General features: G+C 49.3%; 1 protein-coding gene across 1 annotated transcript; it reads right to left on the bottom strand.

Annotated features, from left to right (window-relative positions):
• Window positions 1-470: 470 nt before the first annotated feature.
• Window positions 471-6,556, bottom strand: TMUB2 (transmembrane and ubiquitin like domain containing 2). The gene is made up of 3 exons (XM_065422608.1): window positions 6,475-6,556; window positions 3,007-3,606; window positions 471-1,942 (listed from the first exon to the last, which is right to left on the bottom strand). The coding sequence occupies exons 2-3, from the start codon at window positions 3,579-3,581 to the stop codon at window positions 1,588-1,590; spliced, it is 930 nt and encodes a 309-aa protein (XP_065278680.1). The 5' UTR covers window positions 3,582-3,606; window positions 6,475-6,556; the 3' UTR covers window positions 471-1,587.
• Window positions 6,557-14,967: the final 8,411 nt, after the last annotated feature.

Raw genomic sequence — 14,967 nt, 5'->3', positions numbered from 1 at the left:
GTGAAAAAGATACCAACCCCCAAAGCAACATGAGTTACATTAACTGAAGCACTCTCCACCCCGCACGCTGTTGGTGGGAGATGTAGCTTCTGTCTCTCGCGGAGACTGAGTAATTATGCTGATGGGCGAACGCTGTCCTGTTGGCATAGCGTGTCTTCACCAGACGTGCTACCGTGGCATAGCTGTGCCAATGTAGGGCAGTAGCATAGACTTGTCCTAGAAGTGTTCACAGGGGGGAGCTATTTCAGAATAGCTTATTCAGGTCTAGCTATTCTGGTCAAGTTCCCGCTGTAGGCAAGGCCTCAGCTGTAAACCCAGGCAGCTGCATGGCTCCTGTAGGCCTACTTCCCCCTGCTGCTTCTCAGAGCTTTGAGTTCCTTACACGTCCATACTTCTCGCACTCCTGCGCGTGCAGGCAGTTTCTCTTCTGCCCCCGTGCAAAATAAAAATCAGCCTTCAACAACCAGGAGCAACTTTCAACATGTTCATTAGCTGACTTTAAACAAAATCCACTGTAGGGCCTGTCTTTATAAATGCATTCCTAGAAAACAAGGGCGGGGAGGAAAGTGCTCTAAAGAAAGTTAAACATTTGTCTCAAAATGTCTGGGATAGGCACAAGTCTACACCCCCCCCCCCTCCCCGGGGGGGGGGGGGGGGGGGAAGAGCACTCGGCAGAAGTTGCAACCTTCTATTTAAAAAGAATTCCTTTAAAAATAGTTCCCTCCCATTTGCACCAGGTGCCAGTGAGAATATTTGGTCTTTAGAATTAGCACGTTCAATACAAAGCAAGCCTGCTCAAGCAGGAAGGAGGTGCCAGACAGCCCTATACCCCTGAAAGGGGCTTTTACGGCTTAGGCCCTGGTGGAGTGCGCACACGCTGCACTCGTGCTGAGCGAGCCAGCCCCTAGCCTCTTGCAGGAGTGGCAAAGGGACAGAGAAGTACCATGCAGGGCAACATGCTGTCTCATCACCACGGAGTCTGTTCTTGGGAGTTTGGCCTATCCTAAAGCAAGCCTGAGCATGCAAACCTACAGCAGCTGCATTCTAACAGGGCCCATTCCTCTACAGCAGAGAGGACAAACCATGAAGCCAGAGTTGCTTTCTGCCAGGCTAGAAAGTGGCTCTTTTTACAGGACTCCTTCACGCAGCTGAGACAAGCTCAGAGTGCACAGGCTGAGGCTGCTTGAAAGATGTTCACGAGGCAAGGGACAGAAGGTCCCTTTCCTCATCTCTACCTGAGAGGAGTTGCAGCAGCGCCTTGGGAGTGACGATTCGTCTCATGACATAAATGACACAGGTCAGTTAGAGCACCCAAGCAGCACCCGGCAAAGCTGTCCCCTTCTATGGAGGAACAAAGTCTCATTAAGCAGCAGCAAGGTGAGGAAACAAACAGTGAATCTAGGGGTCTCTTCCACATTGCTGGATACAGAAGGTTCGCTAGTATTTGAGCAGGCACGGGGTTCCCTGGGCCCCCAGCCAGTTTCCCTAACACCGTTTGTCACAGCACATTTAAAACAAGCTATAAAACAAATGCTGGGTTCCAATTAAAGGGACAGACAGGAGTATCTACCCCTCCAACTTTGCCTCTTATCGTCCGTACATCCCAAAAACCAGGAAGCTGAAGAAGACAGTCACCCCAACCAAGGAGACCGTGGCCGGCGCAGTGAAGAATTGGCGGTAGTTGATGCGGCAGTACCAGATCACAGCCAGCATCACCACGAAAACAGGGAGCATTAGATTCCCTATGTTCACCGTGACCCCTGCTGCTTCTGCGGGGGTGACCACCGAGTCAGGAAGGGGGGAGCCGGCGGTCTGCGACAGGTGGCAATGGATCACACAGTTGTCCATGATATTGAGGGAGCGGAGGGTCCGTGCCTGGTCCTGGAGTAGCTGGCCCTGATAAATAAACTTCATCTGATTTTCTTGTCCTGGGAAATATTTGCTTTTCAGGAAAACAGAAAGAGGCAAAGTTTAGAAGAGATGCTTTAAAAACCAGTCCTAAATGCAGCCAAGGCTAGTGTAAAACCCAAACAATGTAGCAAGGTTAAACCTCCTCAGGATACAGGATTCAAATGTAGTCCGTAAGTAATGGTCAATTTCACCATCCTTCCCAAACCACATCAGCAACTACTAACTAGGAGGAGTTTAAGTTTACAGGGTGGGGAAGTTACACAGCCCGATGACTGCTCCTGCCAATTCCAGCTGCCACTGAAAACGAAACCAAGTTCACAATGGGTTCAAACAATTGGGCTCCAATCCAGATTAGCCCCCCTGTGCAAGACAGCCCTTGTCCCAGAGAGCACATTATAGCCACTAGGGTTTAGGATTTACTTCTTGACTATAACAGGGTTCATAAAAGAACTAGATAGATTCATGAAGGGTAGGTCTATCAATGGCTATTAGCCAGGGTGGGTAAGGCTGGTGTCCCTAGCCTCTGTTTGCCAGAAGCTGGGAATGGGCGACAGGGGATGGATCACTTGATGATTAGCTGTTCTGTTCATTCCCCCTGGGGCCTAGTGGGTTGGGCACTGGAGTGGGACTCAGGAAAGCTGGGTTCTAGTCCCAGCTCTGCCACTGGGTTGCTGGGTGACCTCGGGCAAGTCACTTCCCCTTCTGTGCCTGTTTCCCCGGTGATAAAAATATAGATGAGGATACTGACCTGCTCTGAGATGTACTGATGAAAAGGGCCATAATAGGTAATAGCACAGACCGACATTTATACAGAGTAAGAGCCAAATCTGTCCAAGCCATCACTTACCAGTGAGGGGCACACCGTTAGACGTCCCAGAGACAGATTTAATTGTTGCTACACATTTCTAATCGGGCACTCCCGCCCTAGAGGCCCCACTAGGCACTCTACAGCCACACAAAGGGACAATCCTCACAGAACCTGCGGCAGTGCTTGTTGGGGGAGGTTTGCTCACTTTAACTCTGGGCCTCAGAGTCAAGTGGGATCCTTTCCCCATAGACTGCAAATCCCCTTGATGCCTCTTACATGGAACTTACCTCTTGAGAACACCCACAGTGTCCTCCGGTCTCACCATGGCCACCTCTTCTGTGTCATTGAGGAACTTGAGACGCACTTTGATGAGCCCGGAGCATGGTTCACTCTCCTCCCTGATGTGTGACATTTGCGAGGTTCCTTGGCTCTCTTGACCCGGCTGTTCTAGGGCACTGGACTTGCTGGAGGATGTCCTTTTGGGCAAGCTTTGTATGTTCAGCAGATGGTCGAGGCTGGAGTCAGAGGTGCTGCCATTGCCCCCCTGCTCAACTGCAGGGCCCAAGTTGGATGCAGCACCCCCTTCCTCTTCAGCTTTTTCTTCTGCACTATCAGCCGACCCCTGGGGCTCAGTCGGCTCTGATGTTACTGAATTCCCCACGTACCGTTCGACGTGGCTGAGATGGATCACTGAGGATTCGCCTGTAGCTACAATCGTTCCCAAAAGCTGGTTGCTGCCATCTGCTACATAAGTGGAAAGCCACGCCAGAACCAGAGCCAGGACAAGAACCACCACGCCAGTCACCACCGTTACTTCATCCCCCAAGCCTTCGATGATGGTGGTCATGCCAGGGGGCTCCATCTCTTGGCTTCTTGCAGGAGCTCAGCTGCAAAGAAAAAGGAACTCAGCTCCAGCCATGAACCAACAAAAGGAAGGTGCTCCAGAAGGGGAACGAACTGAGGCGGTGTGGAGCCTAACAGGAAAGAACAGGCAGTAGCTTCTGCCTTTCCAATCGCTGAGACCCTTGCTCGGTTTTAACATTTGTCCCTTTCCCTTAAAAACAAAGAGCACAAGAACCCATCAAATGGGACATGCACAGCAAGCAGGTAAGGGAACCATAACCAGCCAGGTTAACATGAAAGAAAATTAGACAGGCTCTTCGAATGTCTTCTTAGTTCTTTATCCTTTAGCCGAGAAGGCAGGCGTGGCAGAAATAACTATGGTGGGTTTGTTTTTATGACTCCCCAGAACGTGCCGGCCACATTCAAGCACAGTGGAGCTGTTTTTCTCCTAACTCAACTTTGCCACACAATCCCAGCACTGAACATAAACAGTTGCTGTCCAGCAGTGGGGACCTCTGGCCTGTTTCCTGGCAAAGTTCACTTTTTAGATTTGACACGCAACTGCCCTTGGTGTATCTACCAACTACACAACAAATCGGTGGGAGGGGAAGGGTTCTCTTACGCTTATCTTTACTGGCATAGTTAAGAGGAGAAGAAAGGAAGCTAATACAGAACTAGAGAAAGTTAACACAGGTAGAAGCAAAGCAAGAATGACTACGTTACGAAACTTAAATATCAAATCAATTTAGCAAATGGCAAATCAGCTTTTTCCACAGCAGCTCCTTCATTAATGCTGGTATAATGGACCATTCAGGTATGAAACATCCCCAACCAAATACATTGACAACATTTAAGAAGTAATAACCATATTAGAATTGCAAGAAGAAATTCTTCCACGGTGCCTTCCACAGCAGAGGATGTAAGCAGAACACATGAGCTGTAAAATCAGGTCAAACTAGCACCTCTCACAGATGAGGAAAGAACACATTCTGTGCCTTAACCACAGAACTCCTGGGGCCCATTCTTAGTTTGGCATTGGACAGGTCACCTTTGTACCTCAGTTTCCCCATCTGCAAAATGGGAATGGTGATATCAACCCATTTCATAGGAGGCTCACGAAGGTCAACTCATTCATTTTTAAAGGTCTCGGAAAATAATGTGAAAGTGCTCTAGAATGGCAAAGCAAAGACACAGAAAAGTTTAAATGATTGGACACATACTGTACAGATACAGAAGGATCCCTTCCATGGATCAGGGAAAGACATGCCCACTCACAACTCAGACATTTTTAGAAAAGGAAACAAACATATTGCCAGAGTCCGCAGCTACTCAGCTTTTCATTAGAGTAGCAGCCAACCCCTCTTTTTCCACATCTCTTAGAAGCAAGTCCCTGTAACAAAGACCTGAACTTGAAATCCTAAGTAGAGAAATTAAATTTTGGGAACAAGTGTCACACAGATTAGTCCCTCAATGATGTTTACAATCATGGATTCAGTTCAATTTACCATGGAAGACTGTGATCTAGTGATTAGGGAGGGGGACTTGGATTGTAGTCCTGGCTCTGCCACTGACTCATTATGTGACCATGGATAAGTCACTTCCCCCTCCCAGTCTGTCTCTCACTTTCCTCATCTGTAAAATGGGAACATTCACTCACTTGCCGTAGCTACCTCACAGGTGTGGGCACTGAGGGTTGGACTGGCTAATACTTACACAGAGCTTCTGGGAAGTATCTATGCTATTCACACACTCAGCATCATTGTTGGTGCCATCTAAGAAAGCACCAGTCTGCGTGTGGACCACCCTTGGAAAGGAGAGGGCATGTTCTGCCATTTCATGGAGTACTGAATCCGAGACCTTTTCTCCACTTACGTTGCTGCAAAAACCTAAGATGATGAAAGACCTGGCGCACACCCAGCCCAGCAGGACCAGAAGCCCAGGGCTGCCCTGTCTGAGACAGATGGGACGCCTGCATGGTGCATAGAGGAAGAACTTTGTTTCCTAACCCTCCTGGAGCCCTGACTTTCCCCTGCCCATTTCCATGGGCCGGAGACAGGTACCTGCAGACAGAAACCTTGGCCAGGGAGTTACCTGAAGGGAAGCACCCAGGCCTCTCAGACCTGGGTGGGGAGGGATTAGACCCCGCTTGTGGGCTGCCTGTTAACGACACTGAGCGAGCAGGGAGGTGGCATTAATAGCGGGGGGGGGGTGTGACATGTTCCCAAGAGATGACATGGCCCCAACAGCAGGGGAGGGGGATCAAGCCCCGGGGGGGGTTAAACCCCCGTAACGGGGGGAGGGGGCTGATCCGGGGAGGGGTTAAGCCTCCGTAGCGGGGGAGGGGCAGAGCCCGGGGGGGGGCGATCCCGAGGGGGATTAAACCCCAGTAGTGGGGGGGGGCAGAGCCGGGGTGAGGGGGCCGAACCCGGGGGGGTTAAACCCCGGTAGCGGGGGGGGGCAAAGCCGGGGGAAGGGGACCGAACCCGGGGGGTTAAACCCCCGTAGTGGGGGAGGGGCAGAGCCCGGGGGGGGGTTAAGCCCTCGTACCGGGGGAGGGGCAGAGCCCGGGGGGGCGATCCTGGGAGGGTTAAGCCCCCGTAGTGGGGGAGGGGCAGAGCCCGGGGAAGGGGGCCGATGGGGGGGGTTAAGCCCCCGTAGCGGGGGAGGGGCAGAGCCCGGGGGGGGTTAAGCCCCCGTAGTGGGGGAGGGGCAGAGCCCGGGGAAGGGGGCCGATGGGGGGGGGGCTTAAGCCCCCGTAGCGGGGGAGGGGCAGAGCCCGGGGAAGGGGGCCGATGGGGGGGGGCTTAAGCCCCCGTAGCGGGGGAGGGGCAGAGCCCGGGGAAGGGGGCCGATCCGGGGGGGGGTTAAGCCCCCGTTGCGGGGGAGGGGCAGAGCCGGTCACTACCACTTACCTGGCACTCCCGCAGTCGCCTTCTCCTGTCCGAAGGCCCCCCCCCCATACACTTCACGTTCCAAGCACACGCCGCTTACGTCACAAGCACGCACGCAGAAAACAGCGACGTTTCACGCACGCGCCACAGACGTGAAAGGGAGCGGGCGGCGCTCGCTGGTGACGTCATACGACGAGCCGAGAGGGAAGGGGCGGGGCCGGGATGAGCCAAACCCGCCCCCGTAAAAGCTCCCTTCAAGAGGGTTGGGTAGAGGGGGCGGGGCTCAGCAGTAAGGGCGGGGCTTAGAGATAGGGGCGGGACCTGGAGCAGGGGGAGGAGCTTCCGCTGTTACGGGCTATATAAGGGGAGGGTCGCACAGTGGCTGCGATGAACTGGCTGGGGACAGGGGGGCGCCTAGCCCAGGCCTCTCTCCAGGGAGCGAGGCAGCAGCCAGGGCTACAAATTAGAAAAGACCAGAACTGGGGGATGACTCAGGCAGGGAGGGAGCAAAGAGAAGGGTGGAACCCCCCCCCCCCCCCCATGATTGTAATTGTCAAAGTGCTGAGTAGAGCCCGGCATCCGGCCGGGGATCCTGCAGGACCTGCTGCCCCAATAGCAGGAGCCAGATAAAAATTCAAGACACCAAATGCAGGTGTAGACGTTGTGGGATGGGAGCAGGATTACAAAACGAGTCCCGTGCAGGGCTCTACGGATGAGCGAGGCGGGAAAAAGAGATGTTCATCCCTTGGAAATAGCTGACTGTATTAGGAAAAGCCTTGGAAAATCTATCAAGAGCTAGAAGGTTACAGGGTGTTGCTGTGCTGGTGGAGTGTATTGCTAAAGAACAGGCTGAAAAAGGCCTGAACACTAAAAGTCTAGGGAAAATAAAAGCAGACTGCCAGCCCACCCAAATGGATGATGCAAACAAGTAGGGGAATATAGGGGGTCCCCTTGATAATGACTGGAAATAAAGCAGGTATAGGTGGGGACCACATGCAAGTCATTATGTGAATGAGTGGGAATGAGGTGAGAGCAAACCGTCCACAGCTGTGCAAATTACATTTAGAAGAAGGGCTTTATCTGCCAGGGTTAAGCTAGGATAGGAGATGTTTTGGATGAAACCATATATTCTGTTCCCCTTTGAGCTGTTATAAGTGCTGAAAGTTTGGAAACTTGGCAAATGTGAGTAAAGGAAAAGCAAAGTGTGAGGTAAATGTGGAGGGGAGCATTCATATGTAGAAGGAGCAGAGCTAAAATGTAGCAACTGCGTGGATAAGCACAGTACAGCTTATGGAGGATGTATGGTAGCTAGACACTCGGATACAAAACAAGGATTATCAACAAGATATTTTATGCAGAAGCTGCTAAAAGGTATTCAAAACAACATGTGGAGAAGGAGGAGAAAACCAGTAAGGGGAAGGTACATTGCTACAACATAGTGTCCTGTTTGCACTGCACAAACAGGAAAGAGAATGGAAAAAATAAAGATTATAATAAAAGGAGCAGAAAAGTATTTGCATGCTAGTAATTTGGCAATGGAGTGCATTCATGCAATTTTGAGAGAGGACGATACTGTGGTTTAACTAAATGGTGCTAAAAATGTTCTTGTTGGAATGCATAAAGCTTAATAGCACATGGTCAGGAACTCAAAGACTTTTTTTTTTTAACTGAAGGGCAAACCTGATGTTATCTGCGTACAGAAAACATGGCTAAAAGGTGGAAAAACGGTCTCTTAAGGTCCTAAGAAATAGCAGAGATAGATATGAGAGAGCGAGATGAAGGGGAGGGGGGAGGAGTTCATTTATAAAGGAAAATTTGAGTTGTATTGAAGTGCATGTAAAGAAACTGACTTTTGAGTATACTGCTACTGAGACATCAGTGCAGAATAAAAATACCTTTTTAAGGATGTATAATAATTACAACCCCTGCAAAGACTTGGAGAGCTCAGAATTAAGAGCCAACGAGTTCGTATATTGAATGTGGAGATCTGAATGCCCATAACTAAGGCTGTGAATCTGTGATGGAGGTCACTGATTCTGTGATTTTTACGAGACCTCTGTGACTTCTTGAAAATTCCAATAATTCAGCCCCCAGGCGGCAGGGCTCGGGCTTCAATAAATCTGTGATTTATTGTTTGTTGCCTGCATCCTCTCCGTGACTTTAATAAAAATACCCATGCTAAAATTGTAGCCTTAGCCATAACGACTTATAGGGCAGTGGAAAGTCTGATAGCAATGGCAAGCATTTGGAACAGTCCATTGATGAGCACAATGTGGTAATACTAAACAATGGCGCACCAGCTATGTTTAGCTCAGTTGCTGGTTCCTTTTCCGGTTTGGATCTGGGAATTGCAACTAGCAATATAGCTAGTAAATATAGGTGGGAAATTTACAAGGAAGAGGGAATGGAAAGTGATCAGTTCCCTAAGCTGCTGCTTATGTATGAAAGAGAGGGTGATATTGAAGACACTGGAGGAACTCCTGCTTGGAATTTAAAAGGGCCGATTAGGAGCTTCTCAGGAGTAAGTGTGAGGAGTGCTTGAGCAACAAGTGTGTAAGAGATAATAGAGAGGAATTCTGTGATAATGTAATAAAAGCAATTATGGCAGCAGCCAAAGTAGATTTTGAGAGATACTGAATTGCCTTAAAACCAGAACCCCGGTTCTGTGGTGGAATGAAAAATGTGAGATTGGAATTAAAAAAGAGAGACCGAAGGTGTATAGAAAAGCTGCAACCACAACGAACAGTGAGACTTCAAGGGCATCTAAACGAAGTAAGGCAGTGACACAAAGGGTTATGAAGAGGCCTAACAAAGAGAGTTGGAAAAAGTATTCTGGGAAAATAAATAGATACCCAGGTGTCAGGGGTTTACCAGCAAATTAGGAGAGTGAATGGAACCTGTTGTCTGTTTTGGGGGGAGGGATAGCTCAGTGGTTTGAGCATTGGCCTGCTAAACCCAGGGTTGGGAGTTCAATCCTTGAGGGGGCCACTTAGGGATCTGGGGCAAAATCAGTACTTGGTCCTGCTAGTGAAGGCAGGGGACTGGACTCGATGACCTTTCAGGGTCCCTTCCAGTTCTAGGAGATAGGATATCTCCATATATTTTTTTAACCTGGAGCAATAACAGTTTTATCCCTGGGGTAGCCGTGTTAGTCTGGATCTGTAAAAAGCAACGGAGAGTCCTGTGGCACCTTTAAGACTAACAGATGTTGTCATAACTATAAAGGGAAGGGTGACAGCTCTCCTGTGTACAGTGCTATGGAATCCCTCCTAGCCAGAGACTCCAAATCCTTTTACCTGTAAAGGGTTAAGAAGCTCGGGTAACCTGGCTGACACCTGACCCCAAGGACCAATAAGGGGACAAGATACTTTCAAATCTTGGGGGGGGGGAAAGGCTTTTGTGTGTGTCCTTTGTTTAAGGGGTTGTTCGCTCTTGGGACTGAGAGGGACCAGACATCAATCCAGGTTCTCCCCATCTTTCTAAACAAGTCTCTCTTATTTCAAAATTGTAAGTAAAAGCCAGGCAAGGCGTCTTAGATTTACTTTGTTTTTCTCAACTTGTAAATGTACCTTTTACCAGAGTGTTTATTTTTGTTTGCTGTACTTTGAACCTAAGACAGAAGAGGGGGGTCCTCTGAGCTCTTTAAGTTTGATTACCCTGTAAAGTTATTTTCCATACTGATTTTACAGAGATGATTTTTACCTTTTTCTTTAATTAAAAGCCTTCTTTTTAAGAACCTGATTGATTTCTCCTTGTTTTAAGATCCAAAGGGGGTTTGGATCTGTATTCACCAGGAGTTGGTGAAAGGAAGGAGGGGGGAAGGGTCAATTTCTCCTTATTTAAGATCCAAGGAGTTTGGATCTGTATTCACCAGGGAATTGGTGAAGGTCTCTCAAGGCTACCCAGGAAAGGGAATTAGCTTTGGGATGGTGGCAGCGGACCAGAACTAAGCTGGTAGTTAAGCTTAGAAGTCTTCATGCAGGCCCCTACATTTGTACCCTAAAGTTCAAAGTAGGGATACAGCCTTGACAGATGTATTGGAGCATAAGCTTTCGTGGGTGAATGCCCACTTGGTTAGATGCATGCATCCGACGAAGTGGGCATTCACCCACGGAAGCTTATGCTCCAATACATCTGTTAGTCTTAAAGGTGCCACAGGACTCTCTGTTAGTTTTATCCCTGATCTTATTGAAGAGGATAAAGTGATAAATTTGAACAAAGGAAAAGCAGAAATCCTAGCAAGTAAGGAGGAGGCTCAAAGTACAGATTATTTTTTCGGGGAAAAAGAAAATTTCTCAAAGAAAATTGTGAGGTCCTTAAATGGTTGGGAAAATGTCAGTGTGCTGAATGAAAACTTCAGTATGCAGGAACTGAAACAAAGCTATAGATAAAAGGTTAAACACTTTCCCTGGCGCAGTATTTAAGCATTATATGACATATACTGATGTGAAGGGATTGTAAGAATTGTATTAAAATTATGTAAATGTATAGGGGAAAGGTAATAACAGTAGATTGGAAGTGTGCGGTGATAGTACCAATTGTGAAGTCAGGCAAGCTATTATGAGAACAGCTGTCTAGGCCAATTGCCCTCACATTTTGTGTGGGGAAAGTTACGGAGAAAATGATAAACAAGAGGCTAGCTGCATATTGGGTGAAAAAAAAGAAATCCGAATAGTGCAAAGCAGTTTTAGGCAGGAGAGAGGCACAACTGATCATATTGTAAGATTAGAAACAGAAATACAAAAAGGTCTGAGGATCAGAGTATATGGTCACTGGGGGGGTTGGATGTTGAAAAAGCACGATATGCTATGGAGGGAGAGTTTATGTAAGTTGTCCATGATAGGGATAGAAGGAAGAATGGTCTGGTGGATAAGAGATTTTTCTGAGTAAGAGGACCATACAGGTTAGAGCAGGGAAAGTCTTAGCAAGTATCTATAGTGTTGCCAATGGCACTCCTCAGGGGAGTGTTGTCAGCCCTACTTTGTTTAACATTATGATAAATGATCTGCCAAAAGGCATAAGGGCCTGAGTAGGTGTTACCTTATTGTGGATGATGCGCTATATGGGTTAAACACAGGAGAATTAAAGTGGCTGGAGAGAGATTCAATGAAGCACTCAGGGAGGTCTCAGAATGGGGAGAAGCTTGTGGAGTTCAATTTTCACTAGCTAAAACAAATGGAACGATCGTCATTAGAAGAAAGATCAATTACGCTCATCTTTGATATCTTACGGAGAACGGGTGCATGCAGTCGTTTTAAAATTCTGGCTGTATAGTTTGGCCCTTCTAAGTCAGCTTATTATCACATAGAAAATATTACAAACAAATGCAAAGGGTTTGGTATGTATTGACTAGACACAAAGATGGGTTAGGAAACAACTTCAGGTTAAAAGAAACATCTGATCCCCTGATATGGGAATGCAGGGAGTGGTTCCAGGAAAGAAAGGTTCTTCATGAAGAATTTAGACCAGGAGTGGCCAGAGGTTGAGCAGTGAGCACCTCAGTAGCTGAGTCTGCTTTGCTGTAAAGATGGGTCCCTGAACTCCTGTCCTGCCCCCTTGGGATCCATCCCTGGCCCCAGGGTCAGAGCATGGGTGGGGCTGGGAGTGCAGCTTGGCCCCAGGGACTTGTTCCTTCCTCGTTATAGGGGTTTAACTCTCACCCCAGGGACTTGTCACATGTGGGGAAACTGAGGCACAGAGCAGGGCAGCAACCTGCTCAAAGCCATCCAGCAAGGGAATGGCAGAACTTGGGATAGGACCCAGGGGGGCCAGATTCAGACCCTGCTTTACCTAGTAGACCACACTGGAAGGGAACGTAGCCACTTGTTGGGTAGAGCATGGCTTTTGTTTAATAGTAAACACCAACGCTATGTAACCATTCGAGGGAGGGAATTAAGAAGAGGCCCTGGTCCTCCGGGGGGGAGGTAAGGAGGCAGACTACACTTACCAAAGTACTATTATTCATCATGTTTATTGCGGTAGGTGCTGTACAGACACAGAGTGGCAGAGTCCCAAAAGAGCTTAGGTCCTAAACAGCCCAGACAGACCTAGGGGTGGGGGCAGAACACGCAGAGGGAACAATGGGGTGGTGACAAGTGCTGTGTAAATTCCAGTGTTGTTATTGGTTTGGAAGGTGGGTTTCGTTAGGAGGGGGCTCAGCCCAATTGAAGGAAGTGGGGCTGTGGTAAGCGACTCCAGGGGGGTGGGGGGGGCTGGAGCAAACAGCCAATCACAGGGCAGAGAAAGTCCAGTCAAAACTAGAAAGTTCTCTGATGGATCCTGTTCCTTCCAGCTGTTTCCTTGGTGCAGTGTTTCCCCAAGGGCAAGACGCTACAGTTAAGAACATAAGAAAACATTTCTGCTAGAGAGGAAGGATGGGTTTGCGGCTAAGGCACAGGAATGGGACGGGGGAGAGCTGGTTTCAGTTCCCAGCTCTGCTACAGACGTTCTGTGGGACCTCGGGTAAGTCACGGAATCGCTCTGGGGCGTCAGTTCCCAGCCGTACAGCGGGTGACCGTGGGGTCCTGCCTCACAGGGGCGTTGTGAGATACGGACGCTGAAGATTGTAGATAGGATAGTAACGGAGTCTGAGTATCTGAGACTTGCCTTGCTGCTGCTGTTTAGTGCCCTCTGGGGAGGAGAGGTATAAAGCACGGGAGGGGAAGGATAAGCTTTAGCCCTGGCTAATAAAAGTGTATTCCCCACGCAGGCTTGAGGGCTCCATTTTGTATGGCAGTAGCACCTACAAGCCCTAGTGGTGGACCAGGATCCCGTTGTGCGAGGCGCTGTACAAACCCCGAACAAAAAGACAGTCGCTGGCTATTCCGCAGCTGATACGCAGCCGCTGAGCCCTCTCCATGCCGTTGCTATGTAAAGCCGGCCTGGTGGAATCAGGGGCCGCCGAGGAGCCTGTCCCTGCAGTGGGAAGTAGGTCACCACACTAAATAATTAAGGACAAAGCTGTGCTTAGGCTGAGACAGGCCTGAAGATGCTGACGTGACGAAAACCAGAGCTGCTCGGTATCAACCTGAGACGTTGTCAATAAATAGACTGCCCGGCTCAGTCAGGAGGCTGGCGTGTCCTGCTGCGAGAGCTGGGACTCTAGACCGCATTCCTAGTGCACGGACACTTTCCTACTCTCCCAGTTCCCTCGCCCCTTCGCTCCCAGGCTTCCCCCCAGAGGCTGGGACAGGGGAAGGAAGGTGAAGCCACCAGACTTGGCGTAAGGGGAGGAAAAGCTCTTTGGCGTTTGAAAGCATTGAGAGAGGGATGCAGCGGTGCTGTCTAGTACCGGGTAGGATCCCAAAGTGGTTGACAGCTGCCAGCACCGAAATGCAGCCACCTCTGGGGGAAGATAACCAGCTCACAGCAGCCTGCGAAAGCAGGGGAATGAGGAGGGTGATATTAAGAATGAAAAGGGTCCTGGGATCTGTAGAGGGCACCCCTGGGGATGTCTCCACCTACAGACCCCATGCAGTAAAGGACGTGGAACTCAGTTTACCTACCCCCAGAAAAGGATGGGGGAAGTGAACCCTAGGAGTCTGTCGCTACAGGGTGTAGCCGCACACGGCTAGATCCCCAGCTGGTGCGAGTCGGCCGAGGGGCGTGTGTCACACCTCGGCTTGTTCTGCTGCTGTAAGGTCCAGGGGGCTGGAGGGAGGCTAGAAGTCTAGACTCAGGGGCTGGTACTGCCTTCCAGGCAAAGCTGGTGGGAAGATGCAGAACGAGCAGCAAGTCAGAGTGGTTAATTCAATTCAAAGGGAGGGACCTGGCCAGCTGTGTGTCGGCTTTACTTGCCAACTTGTGTCCTAACAAGTGTTTAAAGCGTCTTCATTCCAGCTCCTTAAAGTCAGCACAAGCCTTTCTGAACGGCAGCAGCTAAAGCTAAACACAGGGGTTTCCTAAACAGGGGCCAAGGAGAACTGGAAATACATGCTGGGCGGTTCGGGGGACAGGACAGGCTGGAGGGGCGAAGGCGTCTTGCTGTGGCATTTCCAGTGTGGCTTTCTTAAGCTTCTATTTGTCGTTAAAACCAAGTTGCTAGCCCTGCTGATGACCGAGATAACCAACCCTCTGATGTAACCGGGGCTTCTGGAGTCTGCAGGTAGTTGGACACAATTCATTCCCCATTCAGCTCAGCAGGTGTGAACTCTACGGCCTTAGGATGGTAGTTTACTTTATTATCGGAACTTTTTCACTACTGCTGGGCAAAGATCTGCACACGCTTACTGTCACATCTCAAGTGGGCAGAGGTTGGGAAAGTAGCACTATTCACTTTCCAACCCCAAATCTAGTTTAAACACCAGACTCCAAGAGTGTTTGCACTAAGATGGAAGAGGCTATTTGAGATAAAGTGGATTTCTAACTAGAGATCTCCCAGTCACTAACAGAGCCACTGGCATGTAATAGCCAGTAATAGGACTCTCATGCTTATTCTGCAAAAGCATAGACATTGACCACTAGAGCTAAAGGAGAATCTCCCTTAGCTGCTAGCACTACAGGGGCTGTGACACA

The sequence above is a fragment of the Emys orbicularis genome, chromosome 25 (genome assembly GCF_028017835.1).
Source record: "Emys orbicularis isolate rEmyOrb1 chromosome 25, rEmyOrb1.hap1, whole genome shotgun sequence".
NCBI lineage: Eukaryota > Metazoa > Chordata > Testudines > Emydidae > Emys > Emys orbicularis.
This window is presented reverse-complemented; position numbering and strand designations above follow the sequence as displayed.

Bases quoted from the DNA above. Each gene is read 5' to 3' on its own strand.
- TMUB2 (XM_065422608.1), bottom strand. From the start codon at position 3,581: ATGGAGCCCCCTGGCATGACCACCATCATCGAAGGCTTGGGGGATGAA. The intron at 1,943-3,006 runs GTAAGTTCCATG...TTTCCTGAAAAG, and splicing joins ACTGTGGGTGTTCTCAAGAG to CAAATATTTCCCAGGACAAG.